This window comes from Drosophila serrata, unplaced genomic scaffold (assembly GCF_035046125.1).
Source record: "Drosophila serrata isolate PLE 108 unplaced genomic scaffold, ASM3504612v1 contig_382, whole genome shotgun sequence".
NCBI classification, from domain to species: domain Eukaryota; kingdom Metazoa; phylum Arthropoda; class Insecta; order Diptera; family Drosophilidae; genus Drosophila; species Drosophila serrata.
This window is the reverse complement of record NW_028257280.1, coordinates 4,030,619-4,051,196: the sequence shown is the minus strand read 5'-3', so window position 1 is coordinate 4,051,196 and position 20,578 is coordinate 4,030,619. Positions and strand designations below refer to the sequence as shown.

Genomic DNA, 20,578 nt, shown 5'->3' with positions numbered 1-20,578 from the left:
ATTACCCGTTTGTAACTCTATACATGTATGCATGGTATCTACAAACACAATGCGATAATTGTTGTCCAACAAATTAATAAATTGTTCCTTCTACAGAATATATACATATATATTTTTATTTATAAATTTTTTCAGCTGCCAGATGTTAATTGAAGCCGCCCAGTCATCCCACATTGGTATAATTGAGGCTAGTCCAATTTCTGAAAGCGTGCCAAACTTCCTATTGCTCGAGGGGTTTCTGATGATAAACATAATCAATTTAGATTGCTCTTCAATTTCAGTTAGTTTGTCGTCAGTGATTAGACTCCAAACAAATGGCAAACGTAAACCAAGTCAAAATTTGTGAAATTTAGCTAAAAAGAACGTCGCGTCATGACTTTTCAATTGGAAATCTGTTTTATCAGTTTTGATAAGATTGAGGTAGTAAAATTGATTACGTCGCTATACAGACGATGCCCCAAAATAGCTGGGAGTCATGAATAGTTCTGTCATTCATTAAGGAATTATCTTACTCATTTCCATCAATGAGTTTGACGAAGCAATCATAATTAGACCATAATTTAACTGATTTCTAGATTATTTATTTAAAGTATTACAAATGTTCATATTTGTATATGTATACCTAAATCATTTCCAATTGAGCAACGATCGCTCCTCCATCCAAGGAAGAATCTCTTTCATAGCCTGGATATACTTGCGATTGGTGAACATGGAGCATTTCATTTTTGAGGCATATCGTTCGTTCACCTCGTCCTCAAACTGATTCATCATAGTAATGGGCAAGACCCGTGTCACCACCACATAGGCTGGAAGTAAACTCAGTTAAAGGGTAATCTTTTACTTTTAATAATGAGCTCACCTGCCAGGCCATGCTTGTTCAGACTTTCCCGAATATATTCGAGCTGTGGCAGGACTTTGCCATATTGTAGGACTTTAAGACTATCCATCAAGTGGTAGAAATAGTACTGCACCATATTGTCGAACTCGGTTAACTTAATGTCCTTCTCAGCAGACGATAATATGGTGTAGTACAGATCATTGGCCTGTAAATAGAAATAATAATTATCTTTATAACCAAGGAAAAGATATATATTTAGAAGGAGCTTACCGGAGATCCGTATTTGACCACCTGGAAGTCCAGCATGGCCGCGTCCACCACATTCCCATGATCGTCGTGCTTGAACATGACATTGTTTGCCCAGCAGTCGCAGTGATTAAGGACATTGAACTGCTCCGAGTCGGGAGAATGCAGCTCAAGTAGCTTCTTAACCAGAACCTCCTCCTTGTCCACGAACTGTTTGTGGAAGTGGTCACCAATGCGTAAGCGCCGAAGCTGCGATAAAAACACTTCCGGGTTATTTAATTCCTGGAGGATTTCTTCGTTGGCCTTTGTGTAGACCCCATTGGTCAGGAGCTTCTTGAATTCGCCACTCTTCTCCACATACACGACGGAGGCGGCATGGAACTGGGCCAGCTTCCGGAGCACCTGCTTCAAATGCTCCAAGTCAAAGCCCTGACTGCGCTCCACATTGCGGTATCCCCTGGCCTTGAGGTTCTCCATCAGGATGTAGCGCACTCCGATGCCGTGGTCCAGCTTGAAGGCACGCGGACCGAATGACACCTTCTGGCCCGCTTCCTCAAAGAGCTGCTCGAATTGTGGCAAGATGTTGTGATAGACGTAATGCTCTCGCACGAACAGTTTTAGCTGGCCCATGATCTTGGCCTGGATATCGCTGCCATGCTGGGCCTTCAGAAGAAAGGACAGTCTTCGCACCGTATTGTCTCGCAGCTGAATCTTCACCTGGATGGGCAGGAGGACGGTGCAGTTGCGGTACTGTATGAGATGGACGCTGGGCAGGACCGCCACAATGCGATCACCACTGTCCACATAAGACTGGACCGCCTGTCCCAGGGACAAGCCGGACACCCATTCGGGGAGTTTTGGTACTTTCATAGTAAATTTATAGCCTTCAATTTTGAGAAATTTACGTATAATTCTGATAAATAATTGACTAATATTGGAAGGAATAATGGATATACGTTAAAGCTATTAAATATTTTATTTGAAATGTATGAAGTATTTTGATGCATATTGTTTCTCGTTAAATATATCGAAATCTTAATTGTTCTACCCTATGATAATCTTAGTTAAAGTTAGTTAGCTAGTTAGTTACTCCTTTCAGAGCCTATAAACCATATATATTCTTGATCAGCATTTGATATTTATTCTTTATCATTCAGCAACAATTTATTCTGCTATGCAAAATCCAAAATATTATAGTTAAAGTTTCTTAAAAAACAATAGCATCCATTTCGAAATTTGTGCAATTCACTAACAGAAAACAGAACGAACAGTTTATAAATTGTATATTTTCATAGAGATACACAGACAAAATTAATATTTAATCGCTAGTCAAAGGTTAGTTTGAATATAATTAGATATTTATTTGGCTGCCAAAACAAATTTGTTGGTAAAGCAATTAAATAAGCATTATTATAGCCGGCAATTGGGGGAGATAATCACTTCCAGTCAAGCAGGCCGCGGTTGTCCAACCATGGCAGCACCTCTGTCATCACCTGGACGTACTTGGGATTGGTGAACATGGCGTTCTTCATCTTGGACTCGTCACTAATGTAACTCTCCAGATTGGCATTGTTGGTCTTGTCAAGCATCACGACGGGCAGCACCTTGGACACCACCATATAGGCTATCGAAAGGGAAGTAGTAAATAGATCATCCTCTATATGTATATAGGAGGTAAACTCACCGGCCAACCCATTGCGGAAGAGGGCCGCATGCAGATTCTTCAACTTGGGCAGGGGTCGGTGGTATTGGAGCAGCTTTAGGTTCTCCACCAGATTATCGAAATAGTATCGCACCAGGTAATCGAACTTGGCTGTCTTCAATTCTGGCGCAGCCGAAGACAAGATCAAGTAGTACAGATCATTGGCCTAGAAGTAAATTAATATTATATTAACTCGAAATTGAATAAGAATATAATATAGATATGTCTGACATACCGGACTGCCGTACTTTCCCACTTGAAAGTCCACGAACAGGGTCTCCTTAATGACTCCAAAGGCATCGTGCTGGAACATAATGTTGTTGGCCCAACAGTCGCCGTGGTTGAGCACATTGAACTCCCTGGGATTGTACTGCTGATTCTGCAGGAGTCGATCCACCAGATAGTCATCGCTATCAGCCTGGAAAACAAGTGTTAAAATGTTAATAAAGTTAAAAGATTCAATGATATAATAATAATCTCACCAACTTCTCGTACAGCTTCTGTGCATTCTTCCACTTTTTGAGCTGGGCCAGAAAGGCTCCCGAGGCATTAAACTCCTGGAGCAACTTACGATTGGCCTCGCTAAACACACCCACAGTAAACTCCTCCCCAAAGAGGCCATTATGCTCCACATAGCAGGCGGATGCCGCATGAAAGGCAGCCAGCTTTTCCAGAGCCTTCTGCATGTGATCCAGGTCCAGGCCGGCCAAACGATTCTCGTTCTTGAAGCCCTTTTGGTGCAGATCTTCCAGCAGAATGTAGTCCACACCCGGGTCGCGGTCCACCTTGAAGGCCCGAGGAGCAAACTGTATGCGCTTGCCGGCAACCGCGTACAACTTCTCGAACTTCGGCAGAAGATTGTGGTACATCTGCTCCTCCTTCTCGAAGAGCTTCAGCTTGGACAAAATGGCAGCCATCACTTCGTTGTTGTGCTGCGCCTTCAGGACAAAGGATATGCGTCTGAAGCTATGTTCTGGCATGAAAGATAATTGATTAAATAAATGTGGTATTGGAGTCCTCGTGAATAAGACTTACCAATCAGCTCCACGTCCACCAGCAATCGCAGGAACTGGGAGGAATAGTTCTCGCCCTCGCTGCTGCCTTTCACTACAGTAATTGGACTGATGCTCTCAACAATACCAGTCGTGGCGTTAATCGCCTTTGCCAGTGTAATGTTGCTCACCCATTTGGGCAGGTCCTCGACAGGTGTCCCATTATGTCCATTTGTGGCCTCAGACATGATGAATCTGCTTAAAAATATAATTATTTTTTCTTTGTCTAATTTGAACTTCCAAACTGATAACAGCGAATTGTGCGAAATACGACCACTCTAATGTTAACAGGGCCAACGGGTCGTATACATAACGTTTATTGGACAATAATCAAACATAGGTGGAGCCAGCGTGTTTGCCGTCTAATTGAATATTGCACTCTATTTGAATATTTTATTTTTAATTCTCAGCCCAACCCAACTCATAAAGATGCCTTGAAAAATTGTTGTATATTTTTAGCAATTGCCTTAATATTTTATCTATCGCAATATTGAGTGTTATAAACGGATTATGCTTCAGTAAAAAGTCTATAAATTATAAGCATGCCTCACTTTTCTTATCAATTATAATTATATATTTTAAACTACAAGCTCATTAATAAATTAATTTCACTGTACAAAGAAATCAAATCCCTGGTTTTAATAAATGACTCATCCTAGTTCACAGACCCACTATTTATACTTTCGAGTGTTTTCAATCGAATTGTTGCAATCCCTGATAAAGTTAGGAACACTTTTGATCAATAGGTCGCTTTTATCAATACCAAATATGGAAATACTATACAAATCATCATCAATATAGGAAACGAGTACGTGATGTATTAAATTAGGCTACCTTCCAATATAGGTAATTACCGAACTTTTGTGGGGTTTTCATTGATTAGGCAATTATCAGGGCAATCGCCATTTAATGAAGCAAAATCGTAAATCAGGTCACATGTCAGTTAATGGAACACACACACCTGCTATGGCATTACGACATAATCTCAGATAATACCTGTGGGCGGGATGGATTTAACCAACCGGGATACAATAACTTTTCTCACTCTTATGGGTCGAAATAATTAAGAAATTTTGTAAACTTGATTCACAGTTCGTGCCACTGCCACAATTCTTTAAATATTAAACTTTTCGATGATGGGGAAATAAGTTTTTATAACACTTTGGGTCAAAACGAAATGAAACGGTGACAAACCTTTTTCCTTAATTGGCAAACTCGTGGAGCGTTCCGTGGGTGACTGCAGTCCGCGGCAACTGACGAGTGGGAAATACGGGCTGCGATACTCGGGACCAGAGCTGTTGCCCCGATTTGGCTATGGGCCAAAGAAATTCCTTATCGCCTGCATTCGATTCAAGTTTATTTTGTAATTCAGCTCGCCAAAACCGGCAAAAAAAAAAGAAATGAAGTGGAATATACATAGTAGAGGGTGGCAGTGGCAGGGTGGCAATTGCCATTGGTGAGAGCGGGCGGGCGATAGTGAGCCGATGATATGGCAGCAAACGCCGTCTATTGTTTGATTGATAACAATGCCCACCGAAAACAGTTTCTTGTTTCTGGTTTCCACCTACATATGATTCCGATCCCGCCTCTTTATCGGGCGTCCGTGTTCCTCTTTGCTCTCGCCATTCGCTCTAATTATTTCGTGATTCCTTATTAATTGCTGTTTGCGGGCATGACATGTGACGGGTAGGTAGATATAGCCTATCAACATATTATATAGACATAGACCCCTTTCCGACATTGGACAGGGATTCCGACATACTCTATATATTATTAATAGGCCATTAGCAAAGCCCACTAAATATGGGAATAAATACTTAACTATTTGACTTCAGACCCGGTGACTACTATTGGTCATTATAGAAGTTGTGTATAGATAAGTTGTTAGGTGTTTGTTTTATTGATCTAATTAATTTCTTTGTGTAATTTGGAATAATTAATTGGTTTTTATTTTCGTATATCTCAAACCCCTTACATTTCATATTGAACTTCGAATATTTGTTCGTATTCAAATTGAAAAGATAAGACTGTAATTCTAAAGAACTTAAATCAAGAGTGGCAATTATAATTATCTCATTTAAGATATAAGCAATAGAACTACGAATCATAGATCGACACACTGGGGCAACATTTGTTAGTTTTTCATTATTATTAACTTTCTGGGAACATTTGATATAAGCTCCAAATGCACAAGAACCTATTTAAATTAAACACATTAACAGCCATGCAATAAAATTAGCCGTGGACTTAAAACCAATTAAACATATATAAAAATATATGAAATAATATATTTTAAGTGTCAATAAGAATTTTTTGTCAAGGTTTGTCGCCTATAGCATACTTTTAGATGCCATAAAAATAAATTTGAACTCCAACAAATTACCCTTACTAATAATTATAGTTACCTTTAATAAAACATCATAATTTTTAATTGAAATATTTATTTATGTAGGTACAAAAATTTTACTTTCTGTCTGTGAGTAACTTTGATTTAAGAGAGCTTTAAAGATCAATTTGAAGTAACGATTTCCTGATAGACCCTCAACCATTTTGTTAATACTTCATGCTTTTTTGCACTTCTCAAATAATTTTTGGAAACATATTAGACTTGGAATGCTCCGCGATTGTTCAGCCAGGTGAGGATGGCGCTAACATGCTTCTTGTATCGATCATTGGAGTACATCGCCATTTTAAGGCCATCGCCATTTTCCGATTCGGTGACAAAGTCGGTTAGATTGGCCTCATTGGTGCGATCGAGTAAAACCGGTGGACAGAGCATCAGGACAGTGTGGTAGCCTGAAATCGAAGAATATGTAAAATAATATTACTATCTATAGCTTTTGAGATAGAGAGAGCTTTTTCCCCATACCAACGCGTCCGTATTTCAGCAGTTGAGTGTGCAGGAACCGCAGCGAGGGGGTCTTCGCCTGGGGATACTTGAGGAGGGCCAGGTGCTCTATCAGCTGATCGTGATAGTACTTGATGAGGTAATCGAATTTACACAACTTGATGTCGTATTGCGTGGATCCCAGAAGGAAGTAGATTAGATCATGGGCCACACAGGTGACCTTCGGGAGCTGCAGATCTACAAAGTAGGTTTCCGCCGGTTCGGGGTTCTCGCCCTCGTACCGGAACATGATGTTGTTCGTCCAGCAATCTCCGTGATTCAGGGCATTGAAATCCTCCGGATCGGGAGTGTTCATTGCATACATCAGGTCCACTATCTTGGGCTGCATTTTGTGCTGCAAAAAGAGTCAATTTAGTAAATCTTTATAAAAGTGAGATGATATTTCTACTTACCACCGCCTCGCTGTATTCCTCGTATCCCTCGTAGAGGGGCAGGCACTTCAGGAAGTACTTTCCCAGGGTCTCGGCCACCTGCTCGATATTGTCCTTCATAGAGTCGGTGTAGGTTGGCTGTAGATAGTGCTGGGTGTATGGACCCTTCAGGTGAAGCCTGTTGGCCGAGGCCGCGTGCCACTGGGCCATCTTCTTGAGAACGCTCTTGGTGTGAGCCATGTTCAGACCCTCCAAACGATCCACATTCTTGAAGCCGAACGGTTTGAGATCCTGCAGCAAGACGTACTCATCGGGAGCATCAATTTCGTAGGCCTTGGCTCCGAACTGAACCTTTAGACCCGCGTCCTCGTACATCTTCTCCAGCTCGGGCTTCACCTGCAAGAAGACGTCCCGCTCCACCACGAACATGTTGTTCTTCCTCAGGATTTCGCGGTACATCTCGAAGTCGTGAGGCGTCTTCAGCATGTAGCTCACCTTCTCGATGACGTGATCTAATGTCGGAGCCCTAATAAGTCTTCATGTTTCTTTGTTTGCCACAACTAGTATGACTCACCCTTCAGTTCCACTTCGAAGTGTAGACGCAGCATGATGGTGGAGTAATTTTCCCCTGGACTCAGACCGGCCACCGGCTCGAAGCTCTTGATTCCCACATACTTGTCCCCGAAACGTTCCGACAGCAACTTCTCGAAGAGATCTGCCTTCAGCCAAGCCGGCAGTGGAACAGTTGTGGCCTCGTCCGTCATTGTGTATAAACTGAAGGCCTTTTTGCCGGCTGTTTCTATTTAATATTGAGATAGAGTGAGCTTTTCGCCCCCTCTATCTCTGTGTTTTTTTATAAATACATATGTATATATTTATATACCAAAACAAATGCCGATCTGAAAGCTCATTAAGAGAGCACTCTTCAAAGAACTTGTTTCCAGAGGTAAAGAGAGTTTCACATATGTATAACCATATATAAAGAGAAAAAAACAAACCATGTGTAGGTGGTAATATATGAAATTCATATTATGAATGTGCCCCTAAAACCATGTATGGGGTGTCTGTTTAACAAATGGAAACATTAATTGAGGCGGCAATGAAGCAATAATTGCAACAACAGAAATAAGTTACAAAAAGGAACATGATAACTATTTACTTTATGACGCTTTCCATTTGTTTTCAAAGGGTGTTCATCTTTCAAGCTCGCTGATCTCTCTAACAATATTTAATGTGTGATGATGAGACTGCAAAATATTTGTTGCCTACCCAAAATATCATATTAAACATTCTAGGTTCTGCGTTAGAAGAAAACTTGAACTACATATACTATCTATATCTATAATTATCAAGTATCTCTATACCCACGAATCCTGAACGATAACCACAATTCGGGATCGCAGACTATGATGAATGCAGTATTCCTTTGAACTCGGAAATCACTATTGTGCCTATTTTAAAATGATCAGATTCAGTCAGGAGCTTCTTATAACGATCAATCACACACTCAACAGTTCTTTGGCAATATAAAGTGCAATTCGAATTTAATATTCCCTTATCGCAAAAAAGTCCAATGCAGAAATGCAGTTTCCAATAATATTTGCATTGCATTTATCTTATCTGTATAGGCTACACATGGTTTCTTATGATTAAAAGGGCTACAATTTATGTAAGTTAAAAGGGAACATAGAATTTTGTTAAATTAACTCTAAAGAAATCTATTCCAATGCTCCTCGATGTTGCAGCCATGGCAAAAGTACTTCCATATGCCTGAGGAACCTAGGATTCACGTACAACGACGTCTTAAAGTCGGAGTTATCGTCAGCCAGGACCTTTTCAAAATCAGCATCGTCGCTGGGATCAAGAAGGACGAATGGCATTATGGTAGAGGAGCATAAGAAGGCTGAAATATTACAATTTTTTTGGTAACTAAGGGGTAAAAACATTCGTATAGAAGTCAAAAACTTACCCCATGCATTGTACTTGGAGAGTGTGTCTCGGATACTTCTTAGAGTGGGCAGGGTTTTGGAGTATTTGAGCAGCTTCAGGTGCTTAACCAACTCGGAGTGATAGAACCAAATGAAGTAGTCGAACTTCGATATTTTTACATCCAAACTAGTGGAGGACAGCAGGAAGTAGTACAGATCCTGTGCCACCGTACCCCACTTCGGCAATTGAAGGTCGACGAAGTATGTGTCCAAGATGTCGTTCTTCTCGTTGTATTGGAACATGATGTTATTGGACCAACCATCACCGTGGTTCAGGGCATTGAATTCGTCAGGCTTTGGATCGTTAAGCTCATTTACAATATCCAATAACTTGTCAGCTGCGATATGCTGTCGAAAAAAAAAGGATAATCACAAAATGAAATAATAAATGTAAAAAGTGTACCCACCAAATCCTTTAGGTAAGTCTCATAACCCTTAACTAGATGGACGTTCTCTAGGAAAACCTTTACGTTTCGGCAACAGAATGCATCCACGATTTCCTCGTTCTTCAGAAAACCCTTGGTAAATTTCTCCTCGTAAGGTCCTTTGGTCGCCACACGAACTGCAGATGCCGCATGCCATTGGGCCATTTTCTTCAGGACACTCTCAGTGTGCGCCTGATCCATGCCCTCGAGCCGATTCACGTTTCTGAAGCCGCGTGGCCTGAGATCCTCCAAAAGGACATGGTAATCGGTGACTGGGATCTCGTAAGCTTTGGCACCAAACTTCACCTCGAGACCCGCATCCCGATATAGCTGCTCCAGTTCAGGAACCACTTCCAGATACATTCCAAGCTCTACATCGAAGATGTTTGACTTTTCGATCACCTTGCGATAGGCTTCAGATTGATGGGGAGTCTTCAGCATGAAGGCCTTGGTGACTTGGTTTTTATCTGTGCACAAATGTGAATATATGTTATATATTATATTATGATGATTATCTAGGTAATTAAATTAGAGACCCACCTTTGGTCTCCACATCCAGCTCCACTCTCAGCATTATGGTGGCATAATTCTCCCCAGCAGGGACACCTGCTTTAGCCCTTAGGGCCTTCGTCGCCTTGTAATCCTTGACATCCTTTCTGAGTAGATCTTCGAAGGCTTCTGCCTTCAGCCAGTCCGGAATTAACACTTTCCTTTGGTCGAGCTCATCTTCCTTAGTCTGTGGCGGCATCTTCGATATGTCACGTTGAGTTCCAAACTTTAAATGAGAGCTCACCGTACGGGGCATCATTTTTATACAATTTACAAAAACTAATGGCGATGAGACTGATAAATCTTATCTCTCAACATGCAAACAGAAGATTGTCTCAAGTGCAAATGTGACACGGCAGATTGTTACACCTTAGATCAAAGGGAGGGGTCTATGATTAGTTTGAAGAAACAATCCTCTCACACATTAGCATCTCAGCATTACGCGACAATTTCCCAGATGTGAGGATAAGACTGGAATATTAATAAGACTATCTGTTCATTAATTTAATTTATTTGCTCATAATTTAATCGTATCGCGTGTGCCAGTCTCAAATTTCACAATATTTATTAAAGCCATTTGTAGAGATAAGCAAATAAATAATAAATAAAACTACGGAGGTTGTAGAGCTCAAACATATTGCACAATTTATATACTCTTTGAAAATCAAAGATGTAACAGTCATACACAAGTATAATTGAAAGTAATCATCAAAGCCAAATTCTTTCTATTCTTTCCTCAGATTGTAATGAAAAGGAAATAAAAAGCAGAAATATATCTTAGTTCGAAGTGATATAATTATTAAATATATCTTATAAGTAACCAAGCCAAACTACAATATTAATTTTAAATCAATTTGTTTTCTTTATTATCCATTTAATTATTATTAAAGCGAAACTAAAATATTCATCTGAATATATACTTAACTAACCCAAAAACCTTTATATAAAACAAGTATATATATATATATATATATAGTAAGACAAGTACCAAAATGTAGATTTCGATTTGTGTTTTATTTATTAAAATTCAAAATATTTAAATGCTAAACTATGTGAGAGGATTATGGGACTTATTCCAGAGCACCTCTTTGCTGTAGCCACGGCAATAGAGCCTCAATATGTCTGCGATATCTGGGGTTCGTGAAGATGGAGTTCTTAAAACTAGAGTCTTCGGCTGACATAATCTGATCGAAGTGAGCATCTTCTCTGGGATCCAGCAAAACGAATCCCATTATGCAGGCAGCACAAACGAAGCCTGAAATATAGTTTCTTACTTGAGATATTAAGGTCAAATTTAAGGAACAAAAAACTCACCCCAACCACTGTACTTGTTAAGAGCATCACGAATACCCCTTAGAGTGGGCAGTGGCTTTGAGTACTTGAGGAGTTTCAGGTGCTTCACGAGTTCGCAGTGATAGAACCAAATTAAATAGTCAAACTTGGAAATTTTAATGTTCAGGCTAGTTGAAGAAATCAGGAAGTAGTACAAGTCCTGGGCCACTGTTCCATATTTGGGTATTTGCAGGTCTACAAAATAGGTATTCAATATCTCGTTCTTATCGTTGTACTGGAACATAATGTTGTTGGACCAGCTATCGCCATGATTCAGGGCATTGAACTCGTCGGCTTTCGGCACATTCAGATCATTAACCACATCCAGCAACTTTTCGGAGACACTGTGCTGTAGCGGAAGACACAGAGATAAGATATAGTAATCCAGAGATAGTCACCAAGTTTACCCACCAAATCTTTAAGGTACGCCTCGTGACCCTCGTACTGATCAATGTGTTTCAGCAGATTCTTGACGCTTCCATTACAGAATGCATCTATGATTTTCTCGGATTTGAAGAAGCCTTTAGTGTACTTCTCCTCGTAGGGTCCCTTGAGCTCCACGCGAACAGCAGACGCCGCATGCCACTGGGCCAGTTTCCGTAGAACATTCTCGGTGTGAACCTGGTCCAAGCCCTCGAGGCGATTCACATTCCTGAAGCCCCGTGGCCTGAGATCCTCCAAGAGGACATAGTGATCGCTCGCCGAGATTTCGTAGGATTCAGCACCAAACTTTACGTCCAATCCCGCGTCCCGATACAGCTGCTCCATTTCGGGAACCACCTCCTGGTACATTCCGCGCTCCACATCGAAAATGTCCGTCTCCTCGATGATTTTGCGATACGTCTCCGATTGGTGTGGAGTCTTCAGCATAAAGGCCTTGGTCACCAGGGATTGGTCTGGAGCATTAATTTCAACTTTAAATTTACTCAAAATTGACCCCATGTTTAGTTTAACCTTTGGTTTCCACATCCAGCTCTACCCTCAGCATTATGGTAGCATAGTTCTCCCCAGGAGCTACACCAGCCTCGGCCCTCAGGGACTTCGTCTCCTTGTAGTCCTTGACCTTTCGCCTGAGCAGATCTTCAAAGACTTCGGGTGTGACCCAGTCCGGGATCTTGACTTCCCTCTGGCAAACCTTTTCTTCCTTCGTTTGTGGCGGCATTGCGGAAAAATCTCGTTGATTTCTGAACAGTGACTGGGAGATTTGCCTCCTAACCGCATCTATTAAATAATTTCAGTAAAAATGATAAACACTATCTCATCTTTAAAGACTTTTACGGGTTGATTGCAAAGATGATGAAGCGATTTTTATGTGTTATGTGAGAGATTGCATTTTCTTCTATAAGTGTAAGTAATTTTATTCAGTATAAAAAAGCAGTTCTAAGCAAATCTGGACGACCTAAAAAAGTTTACATCTGTTTCCCAAGTGGGGGATTCACCTAACTTTTCACCCTTAACTATAGCGGAATAGATTTTTAAGACTCTCGATGCCACCTGGTGACTATATACATTAGACAGTGATCTGTAGATATGCAAAAATAATCAAAACATACATAAATATAATTAAATACCCTGAAGTCTTGTCTTTATGATAATAAATAGAGATAAGCATCTTATTTATTTTGCTTAACTAGTAGTTTTTTTATTTATTTATTTATTTTTGCTCTCTGTTTTTATTGTGGTTCCCCTTATGACATATATTAGTAACTTTTTCTCTCCTGTTTGGTTTTGACCACAAATTAGTTGACACCAAATATTGAATAGCAATGATGTGACATTTTTCGATATGTGTTGGCTTGGCACTCAAGAAATTATTAGTTCTAGGAAAGGGGTCTTATATATATATCTTAGATGTATATACCTAAAAGCTGAATAGTTTATACATACAGAAGAGCAGCTATGGCTAATAGCTATGTAATTTGGTATGTTCAAGCAACCAACTCTAAGCTTTTCCAATTCAATGAGCTATTTAGTAGTTTCTCTCTCAAAAAAAGCTTTTTGTGTTTTTGTTTATTCTGAAAATGTTGTTTTGATTCTCCCATTTGGCCCGAAGCAAATATTTTTTTATAGTAACTAAGCAACGCTATCAAGCCAGAAAACGACAACAATTCACTATAGCGTTAAAAAGACGCTCTTATTGTGATTCATGTATTTATCGTTCGCAATTTTACGTTTATTAATACCCATAGACATTATCGCACGAGGGTTCTGATAACCCTATCATGAGGTCGCTCCAAGTTCTGACTTAATTCATAGGTTTATTGTGTAATTTTTTGAAATCTGTAGGTCTAATTGACATCGAACAGATACAGATAACCTTATCACCTCAATAAGTTATGACTCAAATTACAAATTTTTGTTGGGCAAACTAAGAAATTTGTTTGTGGAATTATTCTAATTAATATCCAAGGCGCCGCGATTGAGCAGCCAGGGCAGGACAGCCTGGATATGTTTGCGGTACCGGGGACTGTTGAAGAGCTGCATCTGGAAGTCCACTCCGGCGTCAGTGTCGCTTACGAAGTTCTCAAAACTGGCAACGTCTGTGGGCTCCAGGAGAACAATGGCCATCACGCCAATGGCCACGGTGTAACCTGGATTAAGCAAATGGAAATGCTGACATCTGGTTAACAAAAATGTAGTCCTAAGTACCCACCGAAAAATCCATATTTGAAGAGTGCCAAGTGAATATCACGAAGACTAGGAATGGGCTTTGTGTACTTTAGAATCTTCAGATGCTCCACCAGATTATCGTGGTACACCTTAATGTAATAATCGAACTTGGAAAGCTTATCCTCCAGCTTGGTGGAAGACAGCAGGAAGTAAAGTAAGTCCTGGGCCACGGTTCCGTACTTGGGGATCTGGTAGTCGACCATATAGACCTCCTTGATCTTGCCGAAGGCATCGTACTGGAACATGATGTTGTTTGACCAGGAATCGCCGTGGTTCAACACATTGAACTCGTTGGGATCGACCTTAGCGAACTCAAAACATTTGTCGACATACACGGGCTTGAGAGCTTTCTAGTAGACGTAAAACAGAGCGATGATTACATGGTTAATTGCATATATTAAATACTAATTACTTACTACTTTTTCAATGTACAGCTCGTTGTTTTCGTAGGTGGCACAGCTTGTGATGAACCGCGTTCCCATTCCGTCCAACATCGCACCCATCATCGGACGGCTTTCTTCCTTGAAGTAACCTTGAAGCACTATTTCCGGATACAGACCCTTGGTGGCCACTCGCACCGCGGAAGCTGCATGCCACTGGGCCAGCTTGAGGAGCACTCTCTCTGTGTGAACTTGATCCAGGCCTTCGAGCCGGTTGGCATTCTTGAATCCCTTGATGCCCAAATCCTCCAGGAGCACATAGTCTGTCTTGGCGTTTTTGAAATCGTAGCTCTTGGCGCCAAATCGTATGTCTACTCCGGCTTCCTTGTAAAGTGCCTCCATCTCGGGCACAACCTCACTGTACATGGTGCGCTCGATGTCGAAGATATTCGTATGCTCCAACATCTCTTTGTAGCTTTCGTTCAGATGCGGTAACTTGACCATGTACGATACCTTTTTGGTTTTGCCATCTATGGGGAGGCAATGTTGAGTTAGACATGATCATGGATTTAATGTTATGGTACTTACCCTTGAGCTCCACCTCGATGTGTACCCGCAGCATGATGGTGGCATAGTTCTCTCCTGCCGTAGATCCCATTTCCGCCTTAAAAGTACTGACCTTGGAGTATCCCTCCACACTCGATTTGAGCACATCCTCGAAGAGTTCCGCATTAATCCACTCGGGTATTTTGCTCTCCGCCATTGCAGATAGTCGTGTCTAGTTTTTATCGAGCAAGTAAATCAAGTATACGCCTAGTTGTACTTGGCTGTGCTGACTGAGGGTCGTCTGGGAGGATCAATAGTTTTATACCAGTTAGAGGAAGCTTTTATAATTATTGTGGGTTGTCGAAATTACGTTTGGTAGAACTTTCTATTGATCGTAGCAGTTAGCTTTATTCTCTTAAAAAGCTATTCGCTTATCTGTACGCATTTTCATAACATTGTGTAGTTCGAATGAACCTTTCAAAGTAAGCCCAATTGTGTGATTGTAACGCATTTAGGAGTATTAAAGCCAAGGTTTATCATTAAGGATTTTGGATTTTGGGACTTGGTTTAGTTTAATAGTTCACTTTAGCTATACATAGATAAAGGTTATTTTATATTTATCATATACTAAAGTCATAGTTTATGACCAAACAAAAAATACGATAAGCCAAAGCTTTCAGTTTTGTTTTGCTAATCCGTTCGCTTGTGGCAGTTACAAGTCACTTGTTTCACTCTATTCTCTTCATTAATCACCTGTTTTTTGTTTGCTTTTGAACTTTGTTTTCCTTTTTCTCTACTCTTCTTATGCCCTTATTTGGAATATGAGTTTCTCCCTTCCCCCTGTTGAGCCGAGATATTCAGGTTTTTGTTACCAAATAAATATTTACGCTGAATCACATAAAATCATATAGAGTGGTGTTAGAAATAGTTTGTATTTATTTAGCTAGTGGAAATAAATATCGTATGTTTCCCTTATAAATACGCTTTTGAGTGTTTTGCAAACATTGATCTATCGATCGGCGTTGTACCGTTTTATTAATACTTTCAATCAGATATAGATAACCTTATCGCCACCTTAGGTTATGACTCAGTTGATGAGCTCTTGTTGGTCAAACTAGGAAATTGTTTGTTAGGAAAACTGCTGTTAAAAATACTAATTGGACTCCAGGGCACCACGATTGAGCAGCCATGGCATGACCGCCTCGATGTGTTTCCGGTACCGGGGACCACTGTACAGCTGCATCTGGAAATCTATTCCGTCTTGGGTGTCGCCCACAAAGTTCTCGAAACTGGCCTTTTCCGTGGGATCCAGCAGAACGCCGGCCATCACACCTGTGGCTACAGAAAAGCCTGGAAAATGAAACGAAATATAACCACTTAATGTTTGTTTTCATTTCTAAGAATGCCAATTAATGCTTACCGAAAGATCCGTGCTTGAGGAGCGACAAGTGGATGTCTCGCAGGCTGGGGATGGGCTTAAAGTACTTAAGAATCTTCAGGTGCTCCACCAGATAGCTGTGGTACGTCTTTATGTAATATTCGAACTTGGACAGCTTATCCTCAAATTTGGTAGATGAGAGCAGGAAGTACTGAAGGTCTTGCGCGACAGTTCCGTACTTGGGAAGCTGGTAGTCCACCATGTAGACCTCCTTGATCTTGCCGAAGGCATCGTACTGGAACATGATGTTATTTGCCCAGGAATCACCATGGTTCAACACATTAAACTCCGTTGGATCGACCTTGGCCATTTCGAACATTTTGTCCATTATCACAGGCTGTAGCTCTTTCTGTAGGTAAAAGAAATTTAAGTTAGAAACTACAAAATCAGATCTATTAAAGTATTTTTTACTTACGACTTTCTCAATGTACTCCTCGTTGCCCTCGTAGGTGGAACAACATTTAAGGAATTTCTCACCCAGGGATTTTGTCATTTCGGTCATCATTTGGCGGTTATCGTCCTTGAAGAAGCCAATGATCAGATCTTGCGGATATGGACCCTTGGTGGCCACTCTCGCAGCGCTGGCTGCATGCCACTGGGCCAGCTTGAGGAGCACTCTCTCTGTGTGAGTTTGATCCAGACCTTCGAGTCGGTTGGCATTCTTGAATCCCCTCATGCCCAGATCCTCCAGGACCACATATTCGCTCTTGGCGTCCTTGAGGTCGTAACTCTTGGCACCGAAAGTAATCTCCAGGCCTGCGGCCTTGTAAAGAGCCTCCATTTCGGGCACATATTGAGTGTACATGCTTCGCTCCATGTCGAACATGCTGTTCTTCTTTGTCATCTCCTGCAGGATCTCCAGTTGGTGGGGTAGCTTCATCATAAAGGATACCTTCTTGAATTTTCCATCTACGGAGGAGATACTTTAAAGTCAGAAGAGAGGACCTGGAGTAGACCCTATATGGACTCACCCTTCAACTCCACTTCGACGTGAATCCGCAACATGATGGTGGCATAGTTCTCTCCCGCCGCGGATCCGATTTCCGCCTTGAAGTTCTTCACCTTCGAATAGCCTTCTATATTTGCTTTGAGCAAATCTTCGGAAAGCTCGGCAGTAATCCAATCGGGAATTTTATTGTCCGCCATTATGTGTATATATTTCGAATTGGTACTCCAGAGGATAAGAAACGAAGGTGTGCATCTCCTTGGACTGCTGTGCACTAACTGTGGCAAGACGGAAAGGATCATTGGGCTTATATACAGTCAAGAGCTAGGCACTTTCACTCAATCGCCTCTCGCAAGCTTTTCCAATGTGGTGCCATCAGTAATTCTCTCCCTCTCTCTCTCTCTCTCTCTCGAAGCTTTTGTCAACACATTTTGTGTTCATATATGGTGTTGTATGGCCTTCAACTATTTTTCGGAGTGGTGACCCTTGCAGAGAGGCGGTTATCAATGAATCCTCCTCTCTGGCTGTGACTATGCCCAAATATGGAAAGATATTAGAAGAGAACATTAAACTAAGCCCAATAAAACTACAATAATTCCTCCTATTTACTCATCAAAATTATTGTTTACAACCGGAAATCAAAAGGTACGAGGGTATTACACTTTGTGCTATTTTTTTGACAAATCAAAGGTCAAAATTCTCATAACTTAGTCAAAAATGCATTAATTTCAATTGAAATTGCTGTTCTGTGCTAGTTTTTAAAGGGCTAAGAAATCTGCATACTCGGCTTATAGTTAACCATCGGATTAACTATATTAAATATATATTTATATATCGCTAAATTTTGGGTAATTAAAAGATTTCAAAATGTTAAAACTGAGTTAAAAATGCGTTAATTCAATTCGGAAAAGGGTTTTGTCTTATTTTTTATAGGGCTAACAAATCTGCATACTCTGCTTATAAATTTAAAATTCCATTTTTTTTTATCAAATTTTGAACATTTTAATGATGTAACCCCTTATAAAATTTTCAAATTTTGGAAAAAATTCAAAATTTTAATTTTTAACCGGACACGGTTAGATCGAATGAGCTGTTGATGCTGATTAAGAATATATTATATGGTTTATAGGGTCGGAAATGACTCCTTCCTTCACAGCTTCTGACTAAAATTATAAAACCATGAAAGGGTATTAAAGAAGTAAAGTATATTTGTAATTTATAATTGAACTCGGATAATAAGTTTATATAGTTTATGAAAAGTTCACTAAATCAAAGCTATTACAACCTATTATTGTAGTATTAGTAAAGTAAGACAACGCATTTTAAAAGATAGGGCTCTTTTGATAGGAACAAAAAATATTAGGTGACGCATGTCGGCAATCAAAATGTTTAGGAATTGCTTTTCACAAATGATTACACCCCTTTTTCAGTAAGAATATATTCCAAATACGATTTTGCTTTTGTTAACTTTATTTTATACTGTTAAGGTCTAATATTCCTAATTGAAGTGAGGTAATAAGGCCTTCCAAGTTAACAATATATTTTAGTTCTGACTGATATCCAAGGCTCCACGATTGAGCAGCCAGGGTAGAATTAATTGGATGTGCTCCCGGTAGCGGGCATTGTTGAACATTTGCATCTGGAAATCAACTCCTTCGGAGGAGTCGCTGATGAAGGTCTCAAAACTGGCTTTGTCTGTGGGATCTACCAGAACTGTTGCCATAACTCCAGTGGCCACAGAGTAAGCTGGAGGAGAAAATAATTAAGGCATTTTCATTGAACAGATTCAAGACTGAGTGCTTACCGAAACTTCCATATTTAAGCAGCGCCACGTGAATTTCTCTCAAAGTCGGCACAGGCTTGGAGTACTTCAGGATCTTAAGGTGCTCCACCAGATTATCGTGATAAAACTTAATGTAATAATCAAACTTGCTCAGCTTATCTTCCAGCCTTGTGGATGAGAGCAGGAAGTACAGAAGATCATGGGCAACAGATCCATACTTGGGCGCCTGAAAATCAACCAAGTAGACCTCTTCAATCCTGCCAAAGTCATCGTACAGGAACATTATATTATTCGACCAAGAATCTCCGTGGTTAAGAACATTGAAGCCCGAGGGATCAACCTGATTAAGCTTGAACATCTCGTCTATTATCACGGGCTTCAAGGCTTTCTGTTTAGGAAGATATCAAAACCTGGTAAATACAATACAAATCCAAGAGGTTAATAAAGTCTTACGATCTTGTCTATGTACGCCTCATTTCCTTTGTAGGTGGCGCAACATTTGAGAAATCTCTGTCCTATGCTGCTCATCATCTGTTTCATCATCTCCTTGTTCTCCTCCTTGAAGTAGCTATTAAGGAGAATCTCCGGATACTGTCCCTTGGTGGCTAGCCGTACGGCAGTGGCGGCATGCCACTGGGCCAACTTTCGCAGCACTCTCTCGGCATGAGCTTGGTTGAGGCCCTCAAGGCGATTGGTGTTCTTGAATCCCCTGACACCAAGATCCTCCATAGCTATATACTCAGTCTGGGCGTTCTTGAGGTCATAGCTTTTGGCCCCGAATGTGATCTCCAAGCCGGCCTCCTTGTAGAGTGCCTCCATCTCGGGCACCACTTGGGTGTACATGGTACGCTCGATTTCGAAGACATTCGTGTGTTTCATCATTTCCCTGATAGCCTCCAACTGATGGGGTAACTTTAACATGTATGACACCAGCTTCGTCTTACCATCTGTGCGTGAGAGGCTTGGAATTAATAAAGCGCTAAAGGGGTTCCCCGAAGTGACTCACCCAGCAGCTCCACTTCGATGTGCACCCGCAGCATGACAGCGGCGTAGTTCTCTCCAGCCGCAGATCCTATTTCCGCCTTGAAAGTTCTGACTTTTAGGTATTTGTCCACACTGGACTTGAGGACATCCTCGAATAGTTCCGCAGTTACCCACTCAGGTATTATGCCAGCCGCCATTACAAATTAGTATTCTGGTTTTTAGTAAGTAGATCAAGTATACGTCCTGTTGCGCTCTTCTGTGCTTACTGAGGTTTGAAGGTTGTGAAGCACTAGATTTATATCACCTGGAGGTGTGTTTCTTGTCACTGTTTTGACCAATAATTGAACTTGGTTCTCATTAAAGTTTTTTCGTGTTTCAGTAAAGAGAGAGAGAGAGAGAGAGAGAGTAAACCAAGCACGG

General features: G+C 40.7%; 8 protein-coding genes across 9 annotated transcripts; all 8 read right to left on the bottom strand.

Annotated features, from left to right (window-relative positions):
* Window positions 1-559: 559 nt before the first annotated feature.
* Window positions 560-2,297, bottom strand: LOC147642570 (uncharacterized). Its single transcript, XM_086840519.1, has 3 exons — window positions 1,109-2,297; window positions 860-1,043; window positions 560-806 (listed from the first exon to the last, which is right to left on the bottom strand). Exons 1-3 carry the CDS (start codon window positions 1,952-1,954, stop codon window positions 628-630), a joined length of 1,209 nt encoding a protein of 402 aa, XP_086696645.1. The 5' UTR covers window positions 1,955-2,297; the 3' UTR covers window positions 560-627.
* Window positions 2,298-2,420: 123 nt separating this feature from the next.
* On the bottom strand, window positions 2,421-5,169 carry LOC110186554 (uncharacterized). Of its 2 annotated transcripts, none has more exons than XM_020955757.2 (6): window positions 5,033-5,169; window positions 3,822-4,033; window positions 3,269-3,759; window positions 3,022-3,204; window positions 2,769-2,952; window positions 2,421-2,708 (listed from the first exon to the last, which is right to left on the bottom strand). In XM_020955757.2, exons 2-6 carry the CDS (start codon window positions 4,024-4,026, stop codon window positions 2,521-2,523), a joined length of 1,251 nt encoding a protein of 416 aa, XP_020811416.2. In that variant the 5' UTR covers window positions 4,027-4,033; window positions 5,033-5,169; the 3' UTR covers window positions 2,421-2,520. The 2 variants fall into 2 exon arrangements, with proteins under 2 accessions (XP_020811416.2, XP_086696644.1); XM_086840518.1 differs by lacking the exon at window positions 5,033-5,169 and adding an exon at window positions 4,835-4,966.
* Window positions 5,170-6,262: 1,093 nt separating this feature from the next.
* LOC110186555 (uncharacterized) lies at window positions 6,263-8,938 on the bottom strand. Its single transcript, XM_020955758.2, has 4 exons — window positions 7,692-8,938; window positions 7,139-7,629; window positions 6,708-7,080; window positions 6,263-6,634 (listed from the first exon to the last, which is right to left on the bottom strand). Exons 1-4 carry the CDS (start codon window positions 7,879-7,881, stop codon window positions 6,441-6,443), a joined length of 1,248 nt encoding a protein of 415 aa, XP_020811417.2. The 5' UTR covers window positions 7,882-8,938; the 3' UTR covers window positions 6,263-6,440.
* LOC147642569 (uncharacterized) lies at window positions 8,700-10,462 on the bottom strand. The gene is made up of 4 exons (XM_086840517.1): window positions 10,071-10,462; window positions 9,513-9,997; window positions 9,087-9,453; window positions 8,700-9,020 (listed from the first exon to the last, which is right to left on the bottom strand). Exons 1-4 carry the CDS (start codon window positions 10,336-10,338, stop codon window positions 8,836-8,838), a joined length of 1,305 nt encoding a protein of 434 aa, XP_086696643.1. The 5' UTR covers window positions 10,339-10,462; the 3' UTR covers window positions 8,700-8,835.
* A 612-nt stretch (window positions 10,463-11,074) lies between these two features.
* LOC110186661 (uncharacterized) lies at window positions 11,075-13,031 on the bottom strand. The gene is made up of 4 exons (XM_020955925.2): window positions 12,366-13,031; window positions 11,823-12,307; window positions 11,394-11,760; window positions 11,075-11,334 (listed from the first exon to the last, which is right to left on the bottom strand). The coding sequence occupies exons 1-4, from the start codon at window positions 12,571-12,573 to the stop codon at window positions 11,150-11,152; spliced, it is 1,245 nt and encodes a 414-aa protein (XP_020811584.2). The 5' UTR covers window positions 12,574-13,031; the 3' UTR covers window positions 11,075-11,149.
* Window positions 13,032-13,649: 618 nt separating this feature from the next.
* Window positions 13,650-15,323, bottom strand: LOC110186558 (uncharacterized). Its single transcript, XM_020955763.2, has 4 exons — window positions 15,050-15,323; window positions 14,498-14,991; window positions 14,065-14,431; window positions 13,650-14,002 (listed from the first exon to the last, which is right to left on the bottom strand). The coding sequence occupies exons 1-4, from the start codon at window positions 15,222-15,224 to the stop codon at window positions 13,806-13,808; spliced, it is 1,233 nt and encodes a 410-aa protein (XP_020811422.2). The 5' UTR covers window positions 15,225-15,323; the 3' UTR covers window positions 13,650-13,805.
* A 597-nt stretch (window positions 15,324-15,920) lies between these two features.
* Window positions 15,921-17,670, bottom strand: LOC110186559 (uncharacterized). Its single transcript, XM_020955764.2, has 4 exons — window positions 17,417-17,670; window positions 16,861-17,354; window positions 16,428-16,794; window positions 15,921-16,357 (listed from the first exon to the last, which is right to left on the bottom strand). Exons 1-4 carry the CDS (start codon window positions 17,589-17,591, stop codon window positions 16,161-16,163), a joined length of 1,233 nt encoding a protein of 410 aa, XP_020811423.2. The 5' UTR covers window positions 17,592-17,670; the 3' UTR covers window positions 15,921-16,160.
* Window positions 17,671-18,908: 1,238 nt separating this feature from the next.
* LOC110186306 (uncharacterized) lies at window positions 18,909-20,449 on the bottom strand. The gene is made up of 4 exons (XM_020955427.2): window positions 20,181-20,449; window positions 19,628-20,121; window positions 19,196-19,562; window positions 18,909-19,137 (listed from the first exon to the last, which is right to left on the bottom strand). The coding sequence occupies exons 1-4, from the start codon at window positions 20,353-20,355 to the stop codon at window positions 18,935-18,937; spliced, it is 1,239 nt and encodes a 412-aa protein (XP_020811086.2). The 5' UTR covers window positions 20,356-20,449; the 3' UTR covers window positions 18,909-18,934.
* Window positions 20,450-20,578: the final 129 nt, after the last annotated feature.